Source organism: Suillus subaureus (genome assembly GCF_016647635.1).
Source record: "Suillus subaureus strain MN1 chromosome Unknown BJ212scaffold_210, whole genome shotgun sequence".
NCBI classification, from domain to species: Eukaryota; Fungi; Basidiomycota; class Agaricomycetes; order Boletales; family Suillaceae; genus Suillus; species Suillus subaureus.
The window spans coordinates 16,615-28,634 of NW_024538766.1; the positions used below are offsets into that span (position 1 = coordinate 16,615).

The 12,020-nt window shown below is 48.0% G+C and overlaps 3 protein-coding genes across 3 annotated transcripts; all 3 read right to left on the bottom strand.

Moving 5' to 3' along the window:
- Positions 1-5,613: 5,613 nt before the first annotated feature.
- On the bottom strand, positions 5,614-5,979 carry BJ212DRAFT_1488953 (uncharacterized protein; the record flags this gene model as incomplete). Its single annotated transcript, XM_041341389.1, has 4 exons — positions 5,614-5,640; positions 5,703-5,773; positions 5,820-5,879; positions 5,937-5,979. 4 exons carry the CDS (start codon positions 5,977-5,979, stop codon positions 5,614-5,616), a joined length of 201 nt encoding a protein of 66 aa, XP_041185499.1.
- Positions 5,980-6,034: 55 nt separating this feature from the next.
- On the bottom strand, positions 6,035-6,663 carry BJ212DRAFT_1405881 (uncharacterized protein). Its single transcript, XM_041337410.1, has 2 exons — positions 6,242-6,663; positions 6,035-6,180 (listed from the first exon to the last, which is right to left on the bottom strand). The coding sequence occupies exon 1, from the start codon at positions 6,479-6,481 to the stop codon at positions 6,245-6,247; it is 237 nt and encodes a 78-aa protein (XP_041185500.1). The 5' UTR covers positions 6,482-6,663; the 3' UTR covers positions 6,035-6,180; positions 6,242-6,244.
- Positions 6,664-10,895: 4,232 nt separating this feature from the next.
- On the bottom strand, positions 10,896-11,333 carry BJ212DRAFT_1289645 (uncharacterized protein; the record flags this gene model as incomplete). The annotated part of the gene is made up of 1 exon (XM_041332064.1): positions 10,896-11,333. The coding sequence occupies one exon, from the start codon at positions 11,331-11,333 to the stop codon at positions 10,896-10,898; it is 438 nt and encodes a 145-aa protein (XP_041185501.1).
- Between the last annotated feature and the right edge of the window lie 687 nt (positions 11,334-12,020).

Below are 12,020 nucleotides of genomic sequence, written 5' to 3' on the forward strand. Positions count from 1 at the left end.
ACACTCATGTACAGTAGCATGAGTCTATACATAACATTCTACAGTACTGGTCATATGATGAATCACTATCCCTGTGATTCAGATCACGGTCCGGAGATGAAGCATGAGTGGGGTAAGATATTAGGTTTCATCGTGTGGTAAGTACGTAGTTGTCCATAATGATGCTGCCCCACCTTGTTGCGAAATTAGGTCGCACCTGGACCTGGGATGAACATAAAGTTAACTTCAGCCTATCAATCTGCGATAGACGCTCGCCAGGGGGGTTAAACGATGCCCCGGTACGGTGTTGGCGAAAGAGGTCAGCCTTGATGTAAAACGTGCGACCCGCCGATAGGTCGCTAGATCTCCTTAATTGAAGACGCGAAGAGTGGTGACTGTTCAGCTCATTGCATCGTGTTCAGTTGACTTCAAAGAAAGTGTGAATTAAGAGAGGGACTCCCATCTCCCATACCTTAATCGGGAGCTATCAGGAGACGTACTAATCGGAAGGTAGAGCAAACTCCGTGGCGTGCGATCCTGCGTACGTTCGTAAAGTCTTGTTGTTAGTGTACGCCAGTCTACGGCAGCGATGATCGGGCTGCGGCGATGGTGCTTTGTCAGAAAAATTAGTCGATGCAGCATCCGCTGGATTCGCCAGGTACTGCGGAAGACTGCAGAGCATTGCAAGCATTCCGGGCAATCAGTGTGCGGGTACGCAGTTGCCAACAGATCCCCCGAATCGATATCGGATCAGTGTGCCTGGACCAAGTCAGAGCTGTGCAACAACAAGATCTTGTGTTTCAGCTTCGAGATATATCTTCTTGACAACGCCGGACCGTGGAAGATGGTCCCTGTCTTATGGCTATTGACCAACGGATTTCACGTCTTGCATCCCGTTACAGCTCCATGATGAGATTGTGATAACTTTAAAAGACGCTTCAGAAAATGACAGCATGGCCTAGGGCGTGTTCGAAGAAGAGCCCGCTATCTATAATCCGAATCCGATAATCGATGGTCGGCAAGAAAGGAAACATACTGCAAGTAAAACATGTGCAGAGGGTTATTGCATGCTGCTTATTGGTGCAAATTTTGGCCTTTGATGCTTTATTCCAAATTGTGCGACAAACCTGTGGATCCGGCGTGTCAAACGTATACCGTCTGAGAGATATCTCCGACTTCCGATGACGGAGGATAGCCTCGTGAACAACTCGTGAGATGACCAAATGTGGACGCCTTTGGCAGTTTGGACGTTGTGTTGCTCCGTCTGAGGCCTGACGGCCACTATGGTGGATTCCTGTTGTGGAAGAGCGTTCCACCAAGCACAGCGAAGTGCACCGCCTAATTAGGCATGTTTGACCCTATGTCCGTTAGTGAAGGGGAGGCTTGATTGTGGGTATTTGCGCTGCGGCGGAACGCAGGAGAATATGGATCAGTCATGAGCGGGTGAATCCCGCCGTGGCGGGAACACGTGTTTCGCACACCGGTCATGTTATATGACCTGAAATGGGCAAAAAGTGTGAGACATAAACGGCTCCGACTGGTATTTTTGCCAATACCTAGGCGCCGTTGACACAGAAAAGCTGTTAGTCCCGTCGGCAAGATTCGTACGATAGCCTTGGCTGGCCTTTTGGTCGAGTCATGCTTTGAAAGCCGCCAGGACAAAGGGCGAAATACCCTAAGCCCTAACCCTAAATTAGAACTTGTACATTGCATAACCATGAACTCTATTATTCATCCGATTTGTGATCCTGAAAGAAATACCTGGAACATGAGGGGGCTCTCCAGAAAATGTCATGGTACCTACAGATGGCAACTCATAGATGAAATGAACATATTATGAAGATGGCGTGTTATGTGATTGACAGAAGAAATATGATTTGTTTGGCGTCAAGCCATGCGTGCAGTGCATTGTTTGGCTACTTTTGGTGACTTGCCGTCATTCAGATTTTTCACTTCATGCTATTTATCCACCACCAGGTCAAGCGATACCCCTTGTCAATAGCTTTCTAACTAGCAAACCTGGCAAGGGTTTCATCGTCTTGACCTCATGCTTACGCTTAGTCCTGGTTCGGTCTGCGATGTGTGCGCAGAAGAGTACGGTCCGCACTGTGTTCCTCACTCCATTCCGTGCGGTGAGCTCGCAATCTTTTCATGATGTGGGAATTTTTTTTAACTCGAGTCATAAAACTTTCTATCCCGTAGGTCACGTCCTCTGCTCTAGTTGCTGCCATAAAATCGTAGAAAAGACATTACCCCGTCTCCAGCCCGTCTGTCCATTCTGTCGGGATCATTTTACCAGCGAGGATGTGCGTTTGATCCGCATCGACTTTTCAGCAAGCGGATGGGCCACTTCTCGGCGGCGAGGTGGTCTCACTGAGGCTCTTGACATTGCTGACCGCTCCACACCACGACGGGAAGATCGTTTTCCCTTCGTCGAGCCGGGCTCCTCGCGTACTCGCGCAGAAGCCCGCAGGCTGGAGGATAAAGTGGCAAAAGTAGCCGCTAAAAAATGCTCAGTGGAAGAGGTTTCGACTCTACACAACGAGCTACAAGACTGGTTGACTCATGATGAAAAATCTAATGACCAGGTAATTTTCTTTTCTTGTTTCAATGTTTGCGGTTCCGCTAACTTGAGTGCAGTTGAACTCTTCTTTATCCTTGAGTGCTGCGCTGCTCAGGGCAATTTTGATGAATCACTTCGCTCATTCGGAAGCTACGAAAATGGCAAAGGGAGTCGAGGCCACCCTAAAAGGGAAGCTAGACGACGCGGAATTAACAATCACTAAGCTAGAAGCCGATTTAAAGCAGTACGTAATCTTCGATCTATACATTTTGCTTGGCTGACCGTTCTTCTTCTAGACAAGTACGTTATAGCTTGGGGAACGTTGTGCACGCCGCTCACCTTGTTTTCTTTTGTTATAGCAAGCCCTCCATAACCAAAAAGTCCAAGAATGCCAAGCTCTTCGAGCAGAGCTTAGCCGTTATACTCTTAAGTCCGCTTCCTCTCAGGCTGCAACCTCGCCTGCCCGCCCCAGCACCGCCGCTCCAACTGGATTAAGCGAGCGGCGTCAATCAGTTTCTTCATCAGCAGCATCCACGTACAACGTACCAGCTATGCCATCCATGCTCTCGCGCTTTGCAGCTACTCATTCTCGAAATGCCTCCGCATCTGTGTCAGGAGGGTCGCGACCAACGACCCCCGCACGCATGACGGCACCATCAATTAGGTCTGAGACCCCAACACAAGCATCGGTGCTGTCGTCTCGCTTACGTGCTACGTCCCCAATCCCCCCCTCAAGACCGCGGACCATCTCCATCTCCGCAACGTCGCCCCAAAAAATAACTCGTTCGCACTCCGATGAGCAGGAGAGGGAACGAGAACGGATTCACGAACGTTGGATGCCGTCACCAAACGTGGCATACAGCCCGCCGACAGGCAAAACTATCAACTATCCACCCTACTTTGGTTCGTCCCCAGCTCCCGGCCGTGCCCGCTCCTCGTTCTCAACAAACGCTGCTTAAAATTTTCCTTTTGGATTTGTCGTTGCTTGGTTTCAGTCTAGCGGTCCCAGGACTACTACTCTACTTGTCTCATATTGCTATCTGTCGCCTAGTTCTCGTATCCATCTGTCTCATCTCTTTTCGTTTCTCTCGCATCTTTCTCATCTGCATCTCATCATTCGCGCTGCTCCTTACACTAATGCTTTATTTCTCTGTAACCTATCCATTTTGCTTTCTTGACACCATTGGCTTTGGCAGGATTTCTCAGCCATTCCCGTATTCGTTCCTGTTACTTATTTCCTTTGAACATTTCACCCCTTAATAAGGAGCGCGTTTTTATGTGCGTTTGATTGCACAGCACATACTTCCTGTAGCATTGCGTCGTTTCCTCTTTCCTGCTTTCACTGTCACTAGCGTTCCTTGCTCTCGCTTATCCCTTTTCAGCCCTCTCCATCCTCCGTCCCGCTTCCACTTCATCCGCTCCTGATCGATTTCCCCTTGATTCCAGAACTTATCCGTTGAATCTATATTCATCCTCCTCCGTATCCCCCTTCCTCCCCTGCCATTCCTAGCCGCCGAGCTTTCAGATATACCGTCTTGCTATCAGTTACTTGCTTCTTACGATGGGTTTGCGGATTTTAGTTTCCGCGGACTCCCTTACGCGTTTCGATGATTCTCAGTACTTACACAGTAGTACATGATTTTTACCTAGTAGGTGGATGATAACTCTAGCGTTCTCATTCACACTGCCGTCGTTGATTTCATATTGCAATTGCATATTGTCGTTAAAGATTTGTGACAAAGTTCGATCGAATTGGATATGAAACTTTAAACGCTTCAACTGTTTCGAACATTCAAGTGCTCTCCGCGGATAAGTGGTTCGAGAAACTGGTTACCTGAACGCTGGCGCGGATTCAGTGTTTCAAAATGTTAAGCGTCAACGTAAACTTGGGCTTGTGCAGGGGTCTACAAGTCCATGGCTATAATCACATGCTATTGGTTCAGCATTGAAGATGCGGACACCGCTTATCTCAGGCTCTACTTACTTCACCATTGACAAACTTTACTTTGTCTGCTCCGTGAGCTTTCGTGAGTTAAACGTTCTTCATGCTTATCACCCCACGAATAGTATTCACAACTTCTGCACCATTCCAGCGCACGGGCATTTGTTTTCGAGTCATTTTCGAGTCCCTGAATTCTTGCAGCGTGTAAAACACGCTGCCTTCCCGAACAGGTACAGCGCCGATGAAACGAGGCTACGAGGCCTGCGCATCATCGGCCTAACTGCGCATGACCTTACACAAGGCCTATTATTTCTGCTGATTTTCTCGTCGGATATTACGCGAGGGATTTTCCAGGTAAGCGTAACTCAAAATGGAGAGTTGCAACGTTGCAAACACATGCGTTTTGTAGAAGGGTAGGTGAACCTTCGCTCACTGCAGGACAGGATCCTTCTTTCTTTATTTCCTCCAGCGCTCTAAGCGTTATCATTCTCCGCTCCGCCGCGTATCGTGCGTGTGTAGCTGAGCATGAATTTGGTTTGTGACGTGAATGATATTTGGCCCTAAAACGCGGTTGCTGGATGGTGCGGATGATAGGGGACCTTTTGAGGTTTGACGTAAATTGACTGATACGATCCGTTCAGTGGCGAGCGATTTCCTTTCGGACTCATCGATCGTCGATCAGCCTGATTGAATTGAGCCCTGCACACTGCGTCCAATGAACATACACAGGAGCCGTCGATATTTTTCGACTCCTTCGAGTGATAGTGTTCTAGTGAAGTGTTCTTGTTGGACCTTGGGACCAGTGATCATCGATATCCCTAATACGAGGAAGCGACTGTCTTCTTTCGATAGGCTGGCTAGGGTAGACTAATCAATACCGTGAGTCCGCTTCTATCAGTTGCTGTGTATCGAATATATTCGGCCGTTGCCAGTGAATGATAACATGATAGGGTATAGGACGTGCTCAATTGGGACATGAAGTCGCCGTGCTGGTCGTATCGCAATCACCGCCAGCAACCAGCTCATATCATGAGTAGTAAATATCAGGGCCGAATCATCCAGCATATCATATCATAGTTTATTGATACAAAGACTACAAAGTTAATCGAATACTATACAGCAAAAAGGTTCAACGCGAAGGGTGAGTAGCAGGGGCCTGACACGGGGAATGCACACGATTAGAAAGAAGCGCACAAAACAAATCGAACCAACGCTTACGCTGCCCAGGCCCAACGCAGATGCAATCTTGTTGTATTCCTCGCTAGTGGGGGTTGCAGTACCCGCGCAAACTGTGCATCATCAGTCAGATTGAGTAACGACAGTGTCTAAGCGTACTTTGGGACATGCGGGCTTGGTCACTCTGAGTGACGACAGCGAGCTGCTGTGCGCTCATGCCTGATCGAGGGTCATAATGTTATTGTAGTGATCGAATATGTACAAGGACATGCGTACCCTTGTTGGCGAGGGCGCTGGAGAAGGCCTGGCAGACGGTCATGGTGAATGGGTTGAGGTAGATATGGGATGATTAGATACAAGTTGCAGGATAAGAGACCCTGATGTATTTGATCTGTTTGATGGGTTTATATATGTGACAGGTCAACTGATTGATCCATGATGGACCGTTGGACGCCGTATTAGGGATTTGCTGCGGCAGGTGACCGGGTGACCCTACCGAGAAGATTATCTGATAAGGCGTCTATATATGCAGGATTTGATCATGATGTGCTGGACTGAAGAAGCGCATGCTGTCCACTTACAATTTAGAGAAACAACAGACATGTTTGGAAAGGAGATAGCAATAGGAGATATTTCATGATTCTGCTAGCTGTATTAAGCAGGGTCCAACTACACGTAAAATTGACGCAGTCTATCGCGATTTTCGAGTATGTTTCTGTGAGTATGCAGACGGCCTCGGAGCCGTGATAGGAGCAACTAGTAAAAGCGATGTGCACGAATATTGAGATCATAGCACATACACGTTGATGAATAGCAGCCATCGACTGTTCTAACTTCTCATCTTCGAAGCGGCCGCTTCGCTATGGATTTGGAGGAAGTTTGATACTCATGTAGCCATTTGATCTATGGCAAGTTTGCAGTGAATAGCATGAAGGAGCTTTCAAGGGACTTGGTTGCATAACACGATCCTGTCTGCAGCAGGTTGCTAGCTATTAGCTAGGATGTATGCGATGTAATTTGAATTTCGCATAGTACTAATGTTATTATTTGTTCATGTTTGCACAGTTCCCCATAGCCGCAAAACCTTGCTTCAGATTCCTCGACTCCAAGGCCCATATCGCTGAATATACCTCAAGCCCATCAAAATGGTGCGTATATGGTTCTGTACACCGTCCTGTGGTATTGCGCGCCATTAATTTGAGCATTGTTTTGCCATTTTGGCCTGTTGTTGAGATGGATTGCAAGCTGACTTTTGGATGCACAGGCTCCGAAGAAAACCAAGGTCGCCAAAGAAGAGAACACTGTTTCGCTCGGTCCTCAAGTTGCTGAGGGAGAGCTTGTCTTCGGTGTTGCACACATTTACGCCTCTTTCAACGACACCTTCGTCCATGTCACCGATCTTTCCGGCAAGGAGACCATCTCCCGTGTCACTGGTACGCGTGACTCGCTATCTTGGCAAAGATATTTAGCTACATGATGATTGTGAATAGGTGGCATGAAAGTGAAGGCTGATCGTGACGAATCGTCCCCTTATGCCGCTATGTTAGCTGCTCAGGATGTTGCCACGCGCTGCCGCGAAGTCGGCATCACTGCCCTCCACATCAAGCTCCGTGCAACTGGTGGCACTGGCACTAAGACTCCTGGCCCCGGTGCACAAAGCGCCCTCCGTGCTCTTGCTCGCGCTGGCATGCGCATTGGGCGTATCGAGGACGTTACGCCTGTTCCTACTGACTCCACCAGGCGCAAGGTATGCGCTCTCACCTGTTTTGAGGAAACTTTGTTATTAATTTTCTGACAGGGTGGTCGTCGTGGTCGTCGTCTGTGATCTCCATCTTCGTGTTATTACTATGGGATTCCCGAAGAGCCAAAAATTGCTATGCATGTAATTGGAGTTACAAATGATATGTCGCCGTTCGACGCGCATCAGGTTTTTGCCTGCCCCGCGGTCGTTCACCTGTTTGTGTCTCTAGTATTGTGCTGTCAACATCTTTGTGCTTCGTATCAACGCGTGATGAGTATGAAAAACACGTGAAATTTGACCAGGTGTTTGAAACCTTCCGCTTTATGTAATATTTCTTCTTCCTGTTTACTTACTTCCTGTGCATACCGCCAACATACCACAATACTGTACATTCCCGGCCTGAAGTCACTGAATGGGAGGAGCAGCCAGCAATGGAACTCATGATCGTGTATAGATTTTTGCGCAAGATCTCGGACTGGACTTTGTCTGGTTTCTATTCCGAGGTCTGCATCACAGGAGGCGAGAACGTGCCGCGGGACGGACCTGTGATCATGTACGTTTCCCGTTCATTCTTGTAGCAAACTTATCATCATGAGTCGTTCAGTGCTGCGACTCATCATAATGAAATTATCGACATTGCGGCGCTATGTGAGCTCCTCAACGAGTTCTCTTTTTACAACTTGGATAATTTAAACAACCGATGTCGCAGCCGCGACGATATCGTATCGTCGTAGAGTATGTTACTGGGCAAAGTCATCTCTTTTCAAGAACCCCATATCCGGCGCTCTGCTCACTTCCTCAGGAAGCATCCCCGTTTACCGTAACCCCAACAGCTCTTCATCATCGTTTCCGTCGAATAGGCAACAGCTTGCAAGCAAACTTATTTCGCCATACCTCCGCCGCTCTTGCAGCTGGCAAGGTTATTGGTGTATTCCCCGAGGGAACGTCGTACACGGAGCCCAGAATCGTGCAAGTGAAGGACGGTGCAGCGTGGGCTGCGGTAGGAGTATGCTAAAGCCATGAATTTGTCCGGGAAGGAAGGCAAGGAGTTGGTCATTGTCCCCGCAGCGGTAGTCTATACTGACAAGTCCAAGTATCAGAGCAGAGTAAGTTTTTCAAGCATTTAATGTTTAATCTGACCGCATGTGAGCCGTAGGTCTGCTGTCAGGTAGTTACCTCTGTCTATCGTTGAGTAGCACAAGCTGAGTAGGATCTGCGGACTGCTTAGATATGGCAAACCAATAGGGGTCGGCGAATATGCAGCAAGACTGGATCCGGAGAGTGCTGAGAGCACGCGTTTTGTGGTTAAAGAGATCACTGCTGCGATCGATTCTCAGCTCAAGCACATGACTGTGAATGCTCCTGACTGGTGCGTACCCCTCTATCACGAAAGCTGACTGTTCCATCATTTTGCGTGATTCAGGAAAACACTCCGTGCGGCTTGCGCAGCAAGAAGGGTGTTTTGGAAGAACGAGGATCGCATCCCGCTTGACAGATTTGTCGGAATCTCTCAAAAGTGAGTTTGATGTATCTTGTACTTCTCAGTCTCCCGAAGTTTTGACGATTGTAAGGTTTGTCGATGCATTGTTGCCAAGAAGCGATGAAATGGAAACACGGAAGACCATTTTGAATAGATACCTTGCGCTTCTGCACTTCACCGGCACTTCTCATTCAGCTCTGGAAGTCCTCTACCCATTCGTCGATCACAGTGAAGACTTTCTTATGCGAGCCCTCCTTTGGCCATCTCGTATCCGCACTGGTGTGACACTCCTGTTCCAACTATGCACCACCATGTTTCACCCTCGTGCCCTTCTCTTCTTCCCAGTATTCGTGGTTCACATTCCAGGGTATATCACTGGCTGGTTCGCTGCACGGATGTTGACGATACCGAACGAGGAAGAGACCAAGGCTCAGTTTAAGGCTATATTTGGCGGTCTGGGATTTGCCATATCCTATGGCCTGCTCACGCGAGCATGCGTGAAGTCCGCCGTGAAGTTCACCGACCCGGTCCTCTTCCCAATTCGCAAGGGAGGTATTGCTGTTTTCAATCACAAGGTTTTACGATTATCGGCGCTGTGCGACTGCCTTGCTGGAAGACAGGGACTATTGAATAGAGCGCTCGGTACTCTCGCTATGGCAGTTGGGATGACTTGGTCCCTTTGGAAGTGGCACAACGCCCTTGTGTATGGCAAGTGATTAAAGCTTTAAATCATTTATGATGCTCATTTTTGCGAATAGTGAACTATAGGCAGTAGGTGATCTGAGTTGAGACCGTAGTCATGAATCTGACATTCATACAGATGGAAGCGCTTTCTGACTGCCTTCAGGGTTTTCACGGGCCTCCTGCTCCCTCCATCTTTTGATCTACCAGCTGATCAACTTCTAGCGTATTCAACTTTACCACTTCCCGTAGAGAACCCGTATATCAAGCGACACGTCGTTGAGGACCCTCCCAGAAGTAGCAGTGCTCTCGTTGGTGAGGCAACCCACACAGTGACACAATCATCTGTGCGGAATGCCGACAACGCGGGACCCTGGTGCACAAGGTCCACCGATTCCCACAAGGCGGCTTATACGGCACCTATTCTCTGCTCGTTCTGAGGCCTGCCGTGCATTTAAAGAGTTATCGGATAGACAGACGCTGGGTTGAAGTCAAGCAATCATATGTTCATGGAATCTGATACGTTAGCATCTCGTACATTTCTCGATTGTCTAATATATTTGCCTTCAAGGGACTCGGTCACTCAAAAATTTGAAAGCATGTTGTTGCGAGGCAGTTGGACGAAGTGCATGCATCTTCTTGTGTGTTGTCGTGGTCCCGACTAAATCCACTGGCAATAGGCGACTCGAAATATCTATACGTTTAGATCCTCCTGTGATAATTTCACCTAAAACGCCGCCTAGGACCAGATGGATTGCTCATGAGGCTTTTCAGGTCAAAGGTTTATAATCATGGACCTTTGGTACATGAGCTAAACGACCATGTAGCTCATGAAAGGTTGTCCTCACCACAGCATCGCTGTTCAACGTCTTGGCGCCCTGCGAAAACTGACTTGCATTTCGCTGTTCGAGGCATCATATTCCCGGAAGCTGTGGTTACTGTTGTGTCAACAGTTATGCTACCCTTGCTGAGTTTTCGCAAGGGCGGGATTTATAGACATCAGAGGGAGGGGTACAACATCTACCACGATGACTACGACCTAGGGGCTGGATAAAAAGTCATGGTAAACGCCGATCTAATGCAGATCAAGATGTGCATCAAAATTCAAAGTTCGGTAGCAACTTTATGTAGTACATCACATACTTTAGTAGATGCCAGGTGTGAGCCGGTATTTGACTTAGTCCAGTTCACCTACTTGTCTTTGGCGATGGACTTCATCATTTCATCCTCATTTTTGATTCTAAGCATGAGGACCATTATAGCAATCATTCTCCCCACCAACACTGCCAACATAATCACTTTCACCCCAAGGATATTTAAAACGCCTGAGCAACTAAACAATGATGACGACGATCCGTGCAAGACAAACTTCCCGATTCCCGATGGACTGCGAAAGCGCTCCCAGATAGGATGGATGGCAGACGACCGAGTATGGTCCAGTCGTGACAAGCGTGTGCTCATTGCGAACACTAAGGTGGAATGTGAAAAAAAACGATTGAGAGTGCGGAAACACCACCGGCGGAGTAATCACCCTGCAACCATGAATGCGGTGCCAGGAAGGAATTGTAAATTGGTAATGGGTACGTCTTGAATTGTTTGAAGTAGGGCGGCTGTGTTTTGCATCCCGCTGGGAAGACGGGTGGGGTCTAACACGCGAGAGGCAATGATAGCGACTTCTACAAAAGCAACAGTGCCTTGGGGTATCGTTGCGAACGGGAGTCCATATTTGAGATCTTGGATGACCATTCAATGGAATTTCAGTGAACAACATCGTTATTCATGGGGGCATGGGAGGTATACCAGATGCATGCCAGGTAAGTGGGGACGAGAGAATGAGTGGTATTTTCAGGAAGGACTCCATCTTGGTGAGGTAGGCTAGGCATTGAGGGTGCTTTTGTCCATTAACTTATGCACTGTACCCTGCGGTCAGGGGTCCAAGCCAGGGTATTAGTCACTGTACATACAAGGTTCGAGGTACAGACTAGGGGTTTTGCATCCAGTTATAGTCTGACATTGACCTCAGATGAATAACTTTTGTACGACCTTTCAAAAAATGTGTGAAGGAAACTTGTGACGATTGCAAATATTTGGAGAGAGTACTTGCTTGTGTACACGAGCTATGAAAGTTTAGGTGCAAACTTCTGGCCAGAAGCACCGTGAATATCAGAAAGTTTAGGGTTTGGGCAGTCTGTTTGAGGTCTGTACAGACTGAGCCTGTGTGTAAGTCTGTAGGTCTCTATCAGTGTCCTTCTGGATTTCTGGTCAGCATGAGATGTTGTTAGTGGCCAAACATTATACGACCCTTCATATTAGAAGAACCATTCCGAAATTCACCCACTCAAAGTCTTTGCTGCAATGATGCCCTCAATTGTGAGGCATGCAGGCAAAACAGAGCGCACATTCCCTGATCTCGGCGCAAAATAATCTGCGTGACAGTGTAATCTCTTAGTCAACACAT